The 15710-nt window shown below is 40.7% G+C and overlaps 1 protein-coding gene across 4 annotated transcripts in view; it reads left to right on the top strand.

Moving 5' to 3' along the window:
• The window catches only part of LOC140733653 (uncharacterized), a 167316-nt gene that overhangs the window by 18049 nt on the left and 133557 nt on the right, over positions 1–15710 (top strand). For all 4 annotated transcript variants that reach the window (XM_073057269.1, XM_073057271.1, XM_073057268.1 and 1 more), the window contains exons 2-3: positions 2870–3022; positions 11293–11432. In XM_073057269.1, coding sequence (XP_072913370.1) covers positions 2870–3022; positions 11293–11432 — 293 coding nt within the window. The remainder of the gene's footprint in view (positions 1–2869; positions 3023–11292; positions 11433–15710) is intronic.

Genomic DNA, 15710 nt, shown 5'->3' with positions numbered 1-15710 from the left:
AATTTAGGTATGGAGGTAGATGATGTGGGCGAGGTCCTAAATAAACATTTCTCATTTGTATTCACTAAGGATAATAACTTTGAAGAGAGTGAGCTCAGGGAGGGGTATGTTGATGACCTGGTTCATGTCACTATAATATGGAGTAGGTGTTGTATGTTATGGAATTCATAAAGATTGATAAATCTACAGGAGAGATTGTATGTGTGGTTTTGTTTTCCCTGGAGCAAAGAAAACCGAGGGATAATCTGAGAATGGTGTCTAAAGTGGTGGGCCACTCTTAGTCTGGCCTCTACCCTTTGACCTGTTTGGCATGGGTGACCCTATCAAGAGCCAAAGCATAAAGCCCTGACTCCAGTCAACATAGCTCTCTGGGTCATTGAGGTACGCAAACTTCCAAACCACAACAAGGTTGTGGGCTTCTTGAGGACACCTTTGTATAAAGGGTACAGTACCTCATTACCACGATAAGGGTTCAAAAACAAGAGGGCATAGGCTTAAGGCGATAAAAGGACCATTGGAAAGGATTTGAGGAATTTTGTTTTACAGATTGAATACATTTCAGAGAGACTTAGACAGATAAATAGGTAAATATAGAAGGTTACAGATTAGTGGGATTAAAACAGTCATAAAGGCTAGCATGGACTTGGTAGGCAGAAGGCCTGTTTCTGGATAAATCACTTCAACATATCACCTCACAACTACTTGGGCTATATATAAACCCATGGACTCTCACAGCTACCTGGATTATACAAACCCACGGATTCTCACAGCTACTTGGACAATATCTCTTCCCACTACTTTACTTGTAAAAATTCCATCCCTCTCTCAATTCCTCTGTCTGCACTTCATCTGCTCTCAGGATGAGGCTTTTCATTCCAGAACAAAGGGGATGTCCTCCTTAAAAGAAAGGGGCTTCCCTTCCTTCAGCATCAATGCTGCCCTCAACTGCATCTCGTCCATTTCATGCATGCGTGCTCTCGCCCTATCCTCCTGCCACCCTACCAGGGATAGGGTTCCTCTTATCCTCACCTACCACCTCATCAGCCTCCACATCCAATACATAATTCTCCACAACTTTTGCTGTTTCCCGTGGGATCCTGCCACCAAACACATCCTTCCCCACCCCCCCAACACATTTTGCTTTCTACAGGGATCGCTCCCTACACAACTCCCTTGTACACTCATCCCTCCCCACTGATCTCCCTCCTGGCATTTATCCTTGCAAACAGAACAAGTGCCACACCTGCCCCTACACCTCCTCCCTCACTACCATTCAGGGCCCCAAACAGACCTCCCAAGTGAGAAAACACTTCACCTGTGAGTCTGTTGGGGTTATATATTGTGTCTGGTGCTCCGAATGTGACCTCCTGTATATCAGTGAGACCAGACGTAGATTGGGAGACTGCTTCGTTGAGCACCTACACTCTGTCCACCAGAAGAAGTGGGATCTTCCAGTGGGAGGCTGGAGGGACAACACCTTATATTCTGTAGGAAGAAGTACAGTTGACGTTTTGGGTCGAGACCCTTCGTCAGGACTAACGGAAAAAAGAGACAGTAAAAGATTTGAAAGTGGCAGGGGGAGGGGGAGGCCCAAAATGATAGGAGAAGTCAGGAGGGGGAGGGATGAAGCCTAGAGCTGGGAAGTTGATTGGAAAAAGGGATACAAGGCTGGAGAAGGGCCTCCTCCATGGCCTGTTGAGATGAAGCCACACTCAGGTTGGAGGAACAACACCTTATATTCCATCTGGGTAGCCTCCAACCTGATGGCAAGAACATTGATTTCTCTAACTTCCGTTAATGCCCCCTCCTCCCCTTCTTACCCCATCTCTAATTTTTAATTTTAACTTTTTTTTCTCTCTTTCCCTCTCACAATAACTCCTTGCCTGTTCTCCATCTTCCTCTGGTGCTCCCCTCCCCCTTTCTTTCTTCCAAGGCCTTCCGTCCTATGATACTCCCCCTTCTCCAGCCTTGTATCCCTTTTGCCAATTAACTTCCCAGATCTTAGCTTCATCCTTCCCCCTCCTGTCTTCTCCTATCATTTCGGGTCTCCCCCTCTCCCTCCCACTTTCAAATCTCTTACTATCTCTTTTTTCCCTATAGTCCTGATGAGGGGTCTCGACCTGAAACATCAACTGTACTTCTTCCTGTAGATGCTGCCTGGCCTGCTGTGTTCCACCAGCATTTTGTGTGTGTTGCTTGAATTTCCAGCATCTGCAGATTTTCTCATGTTTGCGACCTTATATTCTGACCGGGTAGCCTCCAACCTGATAGCATGGACTTCAATTGCTTGAACTTCTGCTAATGGCTACCCCCCCCCCCCTTCATCATTCCCCGTCCCCCTTTTCCTCTCTCACTTCATCTCTCCTTGCCTGCCCATTGTTTCCCTCTGGTGCTCCTCCACCGCTTCTCTTTCTTCCACGGCCTTTTGTTCTCTCCTATCAGATTCTGCCTTCTCCAGCCCTGTATCTCTTTCACAAATCAACTTCCCAGCTCTTCACTTCACCATTCCTCCACCTGGTTTTCCCTGTCACCTTGTGTTCTCCTTCCCTCTCCCCCTCCCCATCTTTTAACTCTACTCCTCATCTTTTATTCTCCAGTCCTGCTGAAGGGTTTTGGCCCAAAACGTCAACTGTACTCTTTTCCATCAATGCTGTCTTGTCCATTGAGCTCCTCCAGCATTTTCTGTGTGTTTCTTGGATTTCCAGCATCTGCAGATTTTCTCTTGTTCATTATAATCGATTAGCTTTCTGAGTGACAATGTCTCTTCACTCTTCTTGAGCTACTCATTCAATCAGACTGATTACTGAAATGATCTCACTAAATAATACCTATCTCAAATTATTTTTATTGTTCTTTTTGTTTTGTACAGATGTCCGTGATGGGACACAATCAGCAGATGATAAAAGGAAGAGGCCAAAGGTAAAAAAGAGGAAGAAAAATAAATCAGCTGCAGAGAAAGAAGTCAACAGTCTTCTGGCTGAGCTCCCATTTCCAAATGCAGAGATACGGGAAGAATATGGTTGTAAGTTTTGAGCTTAGTATTTAGCTGTATTCTGCATTGAAAGGAAACATTAGGGTAGATGGTTGAACGCAGTTGCTTGAATAATATGGTGGATACTCTACATTTGAAATTTAGTGCATCAATGTCCGTCTATATTTTCACAAATAGGTTAGACTCTACGTTTAAGATTCAGTGTATCAATGCACTTCTCACAAAATCCCCGCCATTTTCTCTCTACGTTTTCACAAATAGCTTGGAGACAAATTATAATTTTTCAGCTACAGTAATAGCATTTATGTCTTTTTTATGTGTTAAAAGTTTATAATTGGTTGCTTTAAGGCAAACACGCAAGTTGATCTAAATTTGCATTAAGTAGGACATATGCTCAAACGTGTATCATTCAGCTTCTTCATGTTTGTAGAGCTGCCTCTAAAATGCATTTATGCATTCTTGAAGAAAGTGATGTGCATAGACATGATATAGTATTCTCTTTAAAAGTCATTATCTAATCCCAATGAGCTTACATATATTAAAAAAAACAGATAGAGGTTCTGGAAGTAGTCTTTACATACATCATCAATTAAAGTAAACTCTTACACATTCAGTACTTTGGATCTGATCTCATTACTGCATGCCGCCCCAGTTAATTAGTTACACAAATGCTTGTTTTATATTCCAGAGCTGCTTCAAGTAATTGCACATTAAACCAGCCTTTGAAGCTTCCATTATTCTGAATCTGGACCTTTTCCATTTGGGGTGGATTCAGACCACTGATGAGCATTGTGCCAAAATTAATTTGTACATATGTGATTGTTCAGAGTCACATGCACAACCTATGATTTCTAGTTGTGGACATTTTGACTGCAGAAGAAATCTATACTGGCCACAAAAATAAAACTTCATTAATCCATGTCTGGAAGCTCCATCCAATAATTGTTATGAAGGAATGGAATCCTTTTGTTTTGTACAAATCTCTTCTGAATATATCGCTTTATGTAAGTGGAAGATCATGAATAGCGTTAAACAAATGCAAGTTATATTTTTATTAGCCCAGAGCACAAATAGCATAGAGGTGCAGCATTTAGTTCTAGGGTCTCAAGTTCAATCCTAACTTCAGGTGCAGTCCACGTGGATTTTGCACATGATCCCTTTCAATGCCGACTGCTCTGTTTTCCTCCCGCATTCCGAAGTCAATTAATTGGCCATCATAAATTATCCCTTAGTGACAACTGCAAAATAATCAAAAGGGGGGAGGGGGTGAATGAGTGGGGAATAAAATGTAGGGCTGCAGAGAAATAAGAGGAGAATAATTGTGACATGGGATTGCTCACTTGGAAGAATTAACCTCAAGCTGTTGTAAACCAAGAGATCTTAGACAAATAAGCAAGCACTCTGAATCATTTATGCCATTGTTTACACCAACTTCTGGTCATATTTTGTCAATTGGCTGAATAAAATGGGATAGAATGCAAATGTGAATCAAGCTCTCAGGCGGAATTCTACAGTTATTTCTTTCACTTTTAAAGTCAAATTAATTTGTTTTGGTACTGTTTACTGAGTGAGGAATGTTGGTTTGGAGAACAGGAGGATTGTTCAACTTATCAATGTTCATGTCAACCTGCTGGAAGCTAATGCCTGCTTTGAAAAATAGATTTTCGAATAATATTCCTTCAGTTCTCTCGTGTTCAAAACATGTTCCTCTGTTGAAATACAAGGTGTGTATACTCTCAGTGGACACTTTATTAGGTACACCTATTAATCCGTTCTTTCATGCATATATCTTATCAGCCAATCACGTGGCAGCAACTCAATGCATAAAAGCATTAATTACTCATAAAATATGACTTCATCTCAGTCACAATAATAGGCAAACACAAAATCTGTCTAAACCAATATCACACAAACAATTGTACTACTTCTCATCAATACTAACTACATCAGTTAAACCATCACAGTCTAAGTTCAAAAAAGTAAGTGAACCTCTGGTGCAATGCCTTCTGCAAAAGCTATTTGGAGTTAGGTCTTCCAGTCAATGAGATGAGATTGAAGGTGTGGAGAGGTGCCCTGCCCTATAAAAAAGATGCACAAAGTCAGGTTATTAATAGATCCTTCTCAAGAAAGATCTGTTTATGTACACTATGCCTTGATCAAAAGAACTTTCAGAAGACCTTAGAAGAAGAATTGTACAGTTGCATGAAGCTGGAAAAGGCTACAGAAGCATTTCTAAAGACCTGAGTGTTCATCAGTCCACATGAAGAGAAATAGTCTACAAATGGAAGAAATTCAGTACAGATGCTGCTGGGAGTGGGCATCCTGCAAAGGTCACACCAAGAGTACAACGTGCAGCGATGAAGGAGGTTACCCAAGGGTAACAGCAAAAGACCTTCAGAAAGCTCTAGAACTTGCTAAAGTCTCTGACAATTCCATTATAAGAAAAGCACTGAACAAGAATGGTGTTCATGGAAGGATATCACAGAGGAGACCACTTCTCTCTTTAAAAAAAATATATTGCTGCACATCTCAAGTTTGCAAAAGACCACCTGGATGTTCCTCAATGCTACTGGGACAATGTTCTGTGGAGATGTTTGGTAGAAAAAGGGCACTGCACACCAACGCTAAAATCTCATCCCAACTGTGAAGCATGGTGGAAGGAGCATCATGGTTTGGGGGCTGCTTTGCTGCCTCAGGGCCTGGACAGCTTGCAGTTGTTGAGGGAACATTGTATCCGAAATCATATCAAGACATTTTACAGGAGAATGTCAGGGTAGCGGCCTGTCATCTGAAGCTTAATAGAAGTTGGATGATGCAACCAGACAATAATCTGAAATGTAAGAGGAAATCAACAATAGAATGGTTTAAAGAGAAGAAAATTTGGAATGACTAAGTCAGAATCCAGACCTTAACCCAATTGAGATGCTGTGTTATGACCTGAAGAAAACTCTCCTGCAAGGTATCCCAGAAATATTGAAGAACTGAAACAGTTTTGTATGAAAGAATGGTCTAAACTTCCTTCTTGCTATTGTGCAAATCTGATCAGCTTCTGTAGGAAATGTTTGGTAGAGGTTATTGTTGCTAAAGGAGATTCTACCAGTTATTAAAACAAAAGGGTTTACATACTTTTCCCAGCCTGGACTGTGAATGATTAACCAATGTGTTCAATAAAGACATGAAAAGTACAACTGTTTGTGTGTTATTAATTTAGGCAGATTGTGTCTGTCTGTTATTGTGACTTAGATGAAGATCAGACCACATTTTATGAGTAATCAGTGCCGAAAAACAGGTACATAATTGCAAAGGGTTCACAAACCTTATCTTGTAACTGTAAGTGACCTTGACTATGGAATAATTATTGGCGCCAGAAGGTATGGTTTGAGTATCTCAGAAACTGCTGATTTTCTGGGATCTTCAAACACAATGATCTCTAGTATCTACAGAGAATGGTGTGAAAAACAAAATCATCCAGTGAGTGGCAGTTCTGAGGGTGAAAATGTCTTGTTAATGAGAAAGGCCAGACTGGTTCAAGCTGACTGGAAGGCATAGACATTGGTGAAGAAATAGTATTATAACAGTGCTCTGAAGCTTTAATCCAAATTAAAATAGAATGGAATTATATTAATTAGAGTTATGCAAATGTCATCTAATGGATTCTATGTTTTTTCAAAACAATCCCATTAATACCATAACCCATATTCCATTCCATTCTATTCCATCCACACTTCACTTGTCTCTACCCAAAATGACCCTTCAAGATTGAACGTCCCAACCTTCATTACAACCTATCTGTCTTGCATTGGGAAAAGGAATTCACTTATGGTTTAATAGGTGAGATCTAAATTGTGAGATATTTGGAATTCTGAGGACAAATCAGTTACTTTTTTTTTCTAAATATGCTCAACGAGTAACTTCCTTTTCCTCACTCTAATTAAAACAAAATGCCCAAGTATTTTGGTTTCCTCCCACTTCCAGAGGTTGGTGTTAATTGCATATTGTAACTTCTGCACAACAAGGCCCCAAAGTTTAAAGTAAATTTATTATCAAAGTACATATATGTTATCGTATACAATCCTGAGATTTGTTTTCTTGCAGGCATACTCAATAAATCCAGTAATCTTAATAGAATGAATGAAAGACCGCACCCAGCAGGGCTGACCACCAGCGTGCAAAAGACAACAATCTGTGCCAGTACAAAAGAAAAATAAAAGAAATAATAGAAGTGAGAATATGAGTCTTTAGAAATGGGTCCATAGTTTGTGGGAAGTTCCGTGATGGAACAAGTGAAGTTATCCCCTCTGGTTCAAGAGCCTGATGATTGAGTGGTAATAACTGTACCTAAATTTGGTGGTGTGAGTACTGAAGCTCCTTCTGAAGCTGTACCTTCTTTCTAGTCGCAATAGTGAGAAGAGAGCATGACTTGGCTGGTGGGGGTCCCTGATGATGGATGCTGCTTTCCTGCGACAATGCTCCATGTCGATGTGCTCAGTGTTGGGAGGGCGGAAGGGCTTTACCCATATGGAGTTGGCCATATCCACTACTTTATGTAGGATTTTCTGTTCAAGGGCATCCGTGTTTGAGACGTCATGCTGTATCTTTGCAAATTCCTAAGAAAGTGGAGGTGCTGTTGTGCTTTCTTTGTAATTGCACTTACATGCTGTGCCCAGGACAGGTCCTCTGAAATGATAACACCAAGGAGTTTAAAGTTGCTGACCCTCTAGTCCCACCACCTGAAGTCAATAATCAGCTCCTTGGTCTTGCTGCAATTGAGTGAGAGGTTGTTGCTCTGACCACTTAGCCAGATTTTCAATCTCCCTTCTATCTGCTGATTCGTCACCATCTTTGATTTGGCCATTGACAGTGGTGTTAAATAGCAAACATCAATATGGCATAAGACCATGAGACATGGGAGCAGAATTAGGCCATTCAGCCCATCGATTCTGCTCTGCCATTCCATTATGACTGATCCCAGATCCCACTCAACCCCATACACCTGCCTTCTCACCATATCCTTTGATGCCCTGACTGATCAGGAAATGATTAACTTACCGCTCTAAGTATACACATGGACTTGGCCTCCACTGCAGTTTGTGGCAGAGCATTCCACAGATTCTCTGCTCTCTGGCTAACAGAAGTTCCTCCATACCTCTGTTCTAAAGGGTCACCCCTCAATTTTGAGGCTGTGCCCTCTAGTTCTGGATATCCCCACCACAGGAAACATCCTTTCCACATCCACCCTATCTAGTGCTTTCAACATTCGGTAGCTTTCAATGAGATCCCCACGCATTATTTTAAATTCCGGTAAGTACAGGCCCAAAACTGCCAAAAGCTGCTCATATGTTAACTCCTTCATTCCTGGAATCATCCTCGATGTATCTGGATCTCTTGTAACTTTCTTGGTCACCAGACTTCAGTGCCTTTGATCTGATCTCATAGTTCATCTATGGCTTCTGGTTGGGGAAGACTCGGAGTGATTTTGAGGGGACACACTCCTCTATGACTGTATTTATAAAATCCGTGACAACCATCATGTGATCATTCAAATCTACACGGCCCAGTCCACCGACTCGAAGCAATCCTTCAGCCGCTCCTCTGCCTCTTGTGACCACATAAGCAGAAGTGAAATGAATGATCAGAGCGTTAAGTAAGTAGACCATAAAAGACTCAAAAATGCTGGTAGTACCCACAAAGCCAAGTAGCAACTGCAAATAAAGTATCCATCCCTCTCATTCCCCTTCTAGTCAATCTTGCTTCACTGTTTGACTCACCCATCTAAAACTGTGTAAAAGAGATGTTTCTATTGCTGTACATTCTTATACACACTTAAAACTCGCATTGACGTTACCCTGCACAGCACGGATTTGTTACAATGCGGTTATTCAATTCTTTACTGAAATTTTTCAAAATGACAAAAATTCATTCCAAGCAACACTTAAAGCTTCTCCAGAGCAGCTGCCATTACAGTACACGTTCAATCAGCCAATGAGAGCGCTTTACATGAGCTCTGAGCAACTTACAGTCAATCACATATTAGCTCACACTCTTCCTCCCCCATGTGTGTAAACGTTCTTGCTCACTCACCAATTTAAATTCCATTTTTTTTACCCATAATGTCTGGAAAACAGCTCGCAACTTCCAGTGAGGGTGATACATCTAAGGTGTCTAAGAAAAGCATTAGCACGGTTGTGAAGCTCTAAGTGATATGATGTTTGGAAGCTGGTGAGTGCCAGGTTGATTTTGGCACCACATCGACAATCAGAGCAATTATAAAAAATGCAGACAAGATAAAGGCTTCTGCATTGATGACCTCAAAATTATCTCCTACGAAGCTGACTTGTTCAAGGAGCCATTTGTTTGAAAAAAATTGCAAGTTGTCTAAGTATATGGGTGGATGACCAAACACAAAGAAACATGCCTCTAAGCCAGCTGGTAATAATGGAAAAGACAAGAAGCATCTTCAATCAAGTTCAAGAAGAAGAAGATACGTCAGTAACACTCACAGGCAGCAGAGGTTAGTTTGATACATTTAAAAAGCCCAGTAACCTCCATAGCATACATATCTCAGGTGAAGTGCTTAGTGCAGACAGCAAGGCAGTCCTGTATTTTCCTACAACACTGAAGGCCATAATCGAAAAGATTGATTATCCTCCTGAGCTTGTCTTCAATGTAGATGAAACGGGCCTATTTTGGAAAAGAATGCCTTCTCGTACTTTCATCTCCCGAGAAGAGAAACATGCATCTGGGTTCAATGCTGCAAAGGACTGGTTAACTCTCTTGCTAGGAGGCAATGCTAAAGGTGATTTTAAGTTAAAGCTTATCATTGTGTATCACTCTGAAACACCACAAGCAATGATGGGCATTTTAAAATCAAGTCTACTAGTGATTTGGAAATCAAACAAGAAAGCCTGGGTGATGATTGATGTTTTCCAAAATTGGTTTGTTTCACATTTTTGTCCAATAGTGAAGCAGTGTTGTGAGGAGCATGACCTTGAACCTAGAGTGTTCTTGGTGCTTGATAATGCCGCAAGCCACCCTGAGAACCCTGACACGCTTTGGACCTGCATTCCTGTAGAAGTGGTTTACCTCCCACCCAATACCACTTCATTATTTCATCCAACGGATCAGGAGTATTATCAAATTTTAAAGTCTACTGCCTTCATCGCACATTCAAGCAACTTGTAGAGGAAATGATAGGTCAAGGCAAACAATCCATCGGGCAATTTTGGAAAAACTCCAATGTCATGAAAGCTGTAGACAATATTAGAGCAGCCTGGGATGGAGTAACTTCAAACTGCATGAATGGAGTGTGGAAGAAGCTATAGTCAGAAGCATGCAATGACATCTGAGGGTTTCAAGCAGAACCAGTCATCCAAATCATGGTTGAACTGACCATTGAAGTGGGATTAGAGGATGTTAATGATGGTGATGTTGAAGAGTTATTGCATTCACATGGTGAGAACCTAAATAATGAAGAGCTTCGAGAATTAGCAGAGTAGCACATCCTGGTTGAATCTGAGGACGTGGATGGAAAAGAGGAAACAACCAGTAAGAAACCTCACCACAAAATTCTTCTGCACCACCATCACCACAATCACACAAATCATGGGCCAATTCGTCGATAATGACCCTGACTGACATTGACATTGAAGACAAGCTCAGGGGGAAGCAGTATGGCAAAGAGATGTGTTTTCGACATGAGTTCTGCTACCAAGAACTGCTTCATGAGAGGAAACTTTAGGAAAGGAAGCCAAATCTTGATGCCTACTTGAAGAAGAAGCCAAAGTTAGAAAAGGATCCACAGTCTTGTCCCTCCTCTAAGATGTAACCACCACCCACTTCTCTCCACTGCTGTTGCAATGTGTTGCTGCTCCACTGATGTACAGGTTAGGCCTATTTACATGTTTGTTATGCCACAAATTACTGAGTATACATAAACTAATTTATCATATATCGTAATGTTATAATGACCCCACATAGTGCTGATTTACATAGCGCTCCACCTCCAAGGAACACATCCTCAGTACTAAGTGAGATTTGAGTGTAGTTTTCAATTAACTGATGACACTCAAGTTTAATTATATATCAGAGGATTCTGTTATGTATTTTCTATGGAATAAGTTGTAATACAGGGGTTCCTAACTTTCTTATGCCACGGGCCCCTACTGTTAACCGAGGAGTCTGTGGACACCAGGTTGGGAACCCCTCTTGTGGTAAATTATGGCTTAAATCCTTACAATTGACGTTGAGGCAAATACACTTTGAAAATGACTTTGTGTTTCCCTTTTGATTTTTGTTTTCAGTCACTAAAGCCCCTGTAAAGATTTCAAAGAAAAAGAGAAAGCGTACTTTAGGCGGTGAGACTGATGAAGACTCGGGTCAAATAAAGAAAAAAAAAGTTCATCCAAATTACTTTGTATCTATTCCAATAACCAACCCAAAGGTAATAATTTTATATCATAACTGATTTGTTTTACAAAAGATATGCAGGACATTTAAGATTACAAAGTCAGTAGTCTGAACTTTCTGCATGTTCTGTTGTATAGCATTGAGAATGGTTGTTTATTTGTTTTCCACCAGAGGGTCTAATTTTAAAGCAAATCCTTATCAAAAGGATTATAAAATTCATAAATACATTTATATTCACTTCAAAGAGAACAATACACAGTAACTACATCATGTGAATGATAAAAGTGAGGTCCAGACCAAAACATGACATTTTCAAATTTTGTGATTGGTCAAATGATCAAAAATAGTCTGCTTTGGTTCCATGTATTCCTGTTATTTTAGGGATTGGTGTACATCTACTGCTGACATGCACATTTTTACTCATTACATCCTCTTTAATTAGTTTGTTAGGATATATTTTGTTCTCTGAGATAAGAATTTTAATAATCACAGTAAATATATTGCTAATTGCACAGTTTCAGAAGTTACTATTTTTGGTGTTTATAATATCAAACTCTAATGGGAGATCTTTTTGTCCAATTTCAAAGCTGTTTTAATATCATAAACATGTACCAAATTTTTAAAAAAAAGTTTTCCCAGCTTGTTGAACTCATTTTGATGTAATGTTGGGGTATTAATCAAAATCAAATGGACAAATTCTGTTTTCAATCATGTTTTGCATATTGCAGTAATTAAAAGCATGTTTTAAAATCAATACAGACAAGATAATGATTCATGCTATTAAAAATATTGGATTCCTGGCAAAGCATAGATTTCTATCTGTACCTTTCTTCCCAATTCAAACATAGACAGATGTCCTTAAGAAAGAAATCACGAAGGCTAAAAGAAAGCATGAAGTTGCTGTAGCAGACAAGGTGAAGGAGAATGCTAAGGGATTCTACAGCTATGTTATGACCAGAAGAATTACATGGGACAAAATTAGTCCTCTGGAAGACCAGAATGGTAATCCATGTGTGGAGCCAAAACAGAAGGGAGAGATCTTAAATAAATTCTTTGTATCTGTATTTACTCAGGAGATGGACACAGAGTCTATAGAAGTGAGGCAAATTGGCATCAACTTCATGGACTCTGTACAGATTACTGAGGAGGAGGTGTTTGCTACCCTGAGGCAAATCAAGGTGGATAAATCCCCAGGGCCTGACAAGGTGTTCCCTTGGACCTTACGGGAGGCAGCTACAGAAATTGTCAGGGCCCTAGCAGAGATATTTAAGTTATCCTTAATGATAGCGGAGATACCAGAGGACTGGAGGATAGCCAGTGTTGTTCTGCTGTTTAAAAAAGGCTATAAACATAAACCAGTGAATTATAGGCCAGTGAGTCTGATGTCAGTTGTGGGAAGTTATTGGAAGGTATTCTAAGCAACCAGATTTATAAGTATTTGGATAGACATGGACTGATTAAGGATAGTCAGCATGGATTTGGCGTGATAGGTCATGTCTAACCTATCTTCAGGGTTTTTGGAGGAAGTTACCAGGAAAGTGGATGAAGGCAAGGTAGTGGATGTTGTCTACATGGACCTTAGCAAGGCATTTGACAAGGTCCCGCATGGGAGGCCACTCAGTATTCAGGATGAGGTAGTAAGTAGGATTAGGATTAGGATTAGACACTGGCTTTGTGGGAGAAGCAAGAGAGTGGTAGTAGAGGGTTGCCTCTCTGACTGGAGGCCTGTGACTAGTGCTGTGCCACAGGGATTGGTGCTGGGTCCTTTATTGTTTGTCATCTATATCAATGATCTGGATGATAATGTGGTAGATTGGATCAGCAAATTTGCAGATGATACCAAGATTTGGGGTGTAGTGGACAGTGAGGAAGGCTATCATGGCTTGCAGGGGGATATGCATCAGCTGGAAAAATGGGCTGAAAAATGGCAGATGGAATTTAATGCAGACAAGTGCGAGGTTTTGCAGTTTGGTAGGACCAACCAGGGTACATCTTACACAGTGAATGGCAGGGCTGCTAGGTACGTGGTAGAACAAAGGGATCTGAGATACAGGTCCAAATTTGCTGAAAGTGACATCACAGGTAGATAAGATCGTAAAGAAAGCTTTTGCACTTTGGCCTTTATAAATCAATTAATTGAGTAAATGAATTGGGATGTTATGTTGAAAAGGCATAAGACGTTGGTGAGGCCTAGTTTGGAGTATTATGTGCAGTTTTGGTCACTGACCTACAGGAAAGATGTAAGTAGGGTTGAAAGAATGCAGAGAAAATTTATAAGGATGTTGCTGGGTCTGGAGGACCTGAGTTATAAGGAATTGGTTTAGGACTGTATTCTTTAGAAGGTGGTAGGAAGAGGCAGTTTAAATGGTTTTGGCATGGACTGTTTGGGCTGAAGGGCCTGCTTCTGTGATGTACTTCTCTATGACTCTAATTGCAGAGCAGCTCCTGGCGTGCCTCATTATTGGTTTGTTTCCCTCCCTTACCTCTTTAAGTTTGAAACTATTTGCATTTTGTATTCCTGGGGAAAAAATATCTGATAATTGAGTGTTTGGCGTCTTGATGAAAGGTGGGATGAGCAGCTTGTCTTGGCAATCAATGTGGTTTAAAGGCAGAAACAGGAACAAGGAAAAGGAAATAGGGTGAAGTATAATAAAATTTAATGTGCACGGACAAATAAAGAGGGAATGAAAGGGAGGAAAATGAGACCATCGTGGCATTTAAGAGAAAAATGAATAATATAACCTGCGGGAATGATACATTGCATCTTTAATTGCTCCCTGTCACAAAGACATTTTAATTATATAATCTCATTATGACCTCTTATTATTTCAAAGTCATGTTCTTTTACAGTATAATCAGAATCAAAATCAGGATCGAGTATAATATTACCAACATCTGTCATGAAATTTGTTAATTTGTGGCAGCTGTGCAATGCAGTACATGATATAGAAAAAATCTGAATTACTGTAAGTAATGCAAAAATAGAAATTTTTAAAGAAGTAGTGCGGTAGTGTTCATGATTTCAATGTCCATTCAGAGATCGGATGGCAGAGGGGAAGAAACTGTTCCTGAATCACTGAGTGTGTGCCTTCAGGCTTCTGTACCTCCTTCCTGATAGTAACAATGAGAAGAGGACATGTCCTGGATGGTGGGGGTCCTTAATGATGGATGCTGCCTTTTTGAGGCACCACTCTTTGAAGATGTCTTGGATACTACAGAGGCTAGTACCCATGATGGAGCTGACTAATTTTGCAACTCTCTTGCTTACTTTGATCCTGTGTAGTAGCCCCCACCCCAAACAGAACATGGAGAGCTTTGGTCCATGCTACAATGATGCCATTAAGGTGTGAGGCCCACCCTGTGCCACAGATGGGTAAGTGCTTCTTTGGATAAACAAAGCCAGATGGAAAACACATTTTGAGACACTTCTGAACTCAGACTCGACTGTGACAGATACCACTGCTGAACCCATCCCTCAGCACTCTAGAGTGAAAACCTAGCTAATCATCGCTGTCATACTCTATCCTTGAAGATGTAAGCACCCCATCACAGAAAACTGAGAACAGGAGATGAGGACAAGACAGCATATCAGTAGGTAATGGAGGACTGAAGCTCCATAAACCTTTACCAGTCTGGTACAATGAGAAGATTCCAGAGAAATGCCAACAATCATTATGAAAGGAGGAAAGTTGATGTGCAAGTATATCTCGAAGAAAAAACAGGTAAAACAGTCAATTGTTGGGGAAAGCATGTCTTCATGCCTTAATGATGCCACACACTCCAACAAAAAGTTGACTGCTTTGAGAAGAGTTTTGCTCTTGATGCTGAAATGAAGAAAGAAGGAAGGGAAAGGAGCAAGTCTTTGTTAGCAAACAACTGATCTGAGGGAAAAAGACGCAGAGATGGTTTAAAAAACCTACAGCACAATACAAGCCCTTCGGCCCACAAAGCTGTGCTGAACATGACCTTACCTTAAAACTTACCTAGGGTTACCCCATAGCCTTCTATTTTTCTGAGCTCCATGTACCTGTCCAGGAGTATCTTAAAAAGATCCTATCATATCCTCCTCCACCACTGTTGCTGGCAGCCCATTCCACGCACTCATCCCTCTCTGAGTAAAAAAAACTTACCCCTGACATTTCCTCTGAACCTACTTCCAGGCACCTTAAAACTATGCCCTCTCGTGCTAGCCATTTCAGCCATGGGAAAAAGCCTCTGACTATTTACACGATCAATGCCTTTCATCATCTTATACTCCTCTATCAGGTTACCTCTCATCCTCCATTGCTCCAAGGAAAAAAGGCCGAGTTCA

The sequence above is a fragment of the Hemitrygon akajei genome, chromosome 9 (assembly GCF_048418815.1).
Source record: "Hemitrygon akajei chromosome 9, sHemAka1.3, whole genome shotgun sequence".
Classification (NCBI taxonomy): domain Eukaryota; kingdom Metazoa; phylum Chordata; class Chondrichthyes; order Myliobatiformes; family Dasyatidae; genus Hemitrygon; species Hemitrygon akajei.
Note: the sequence above shows the minus strand (reverse complement) of the source record. Positions and strands in the feature narration are given on the sequence as shown.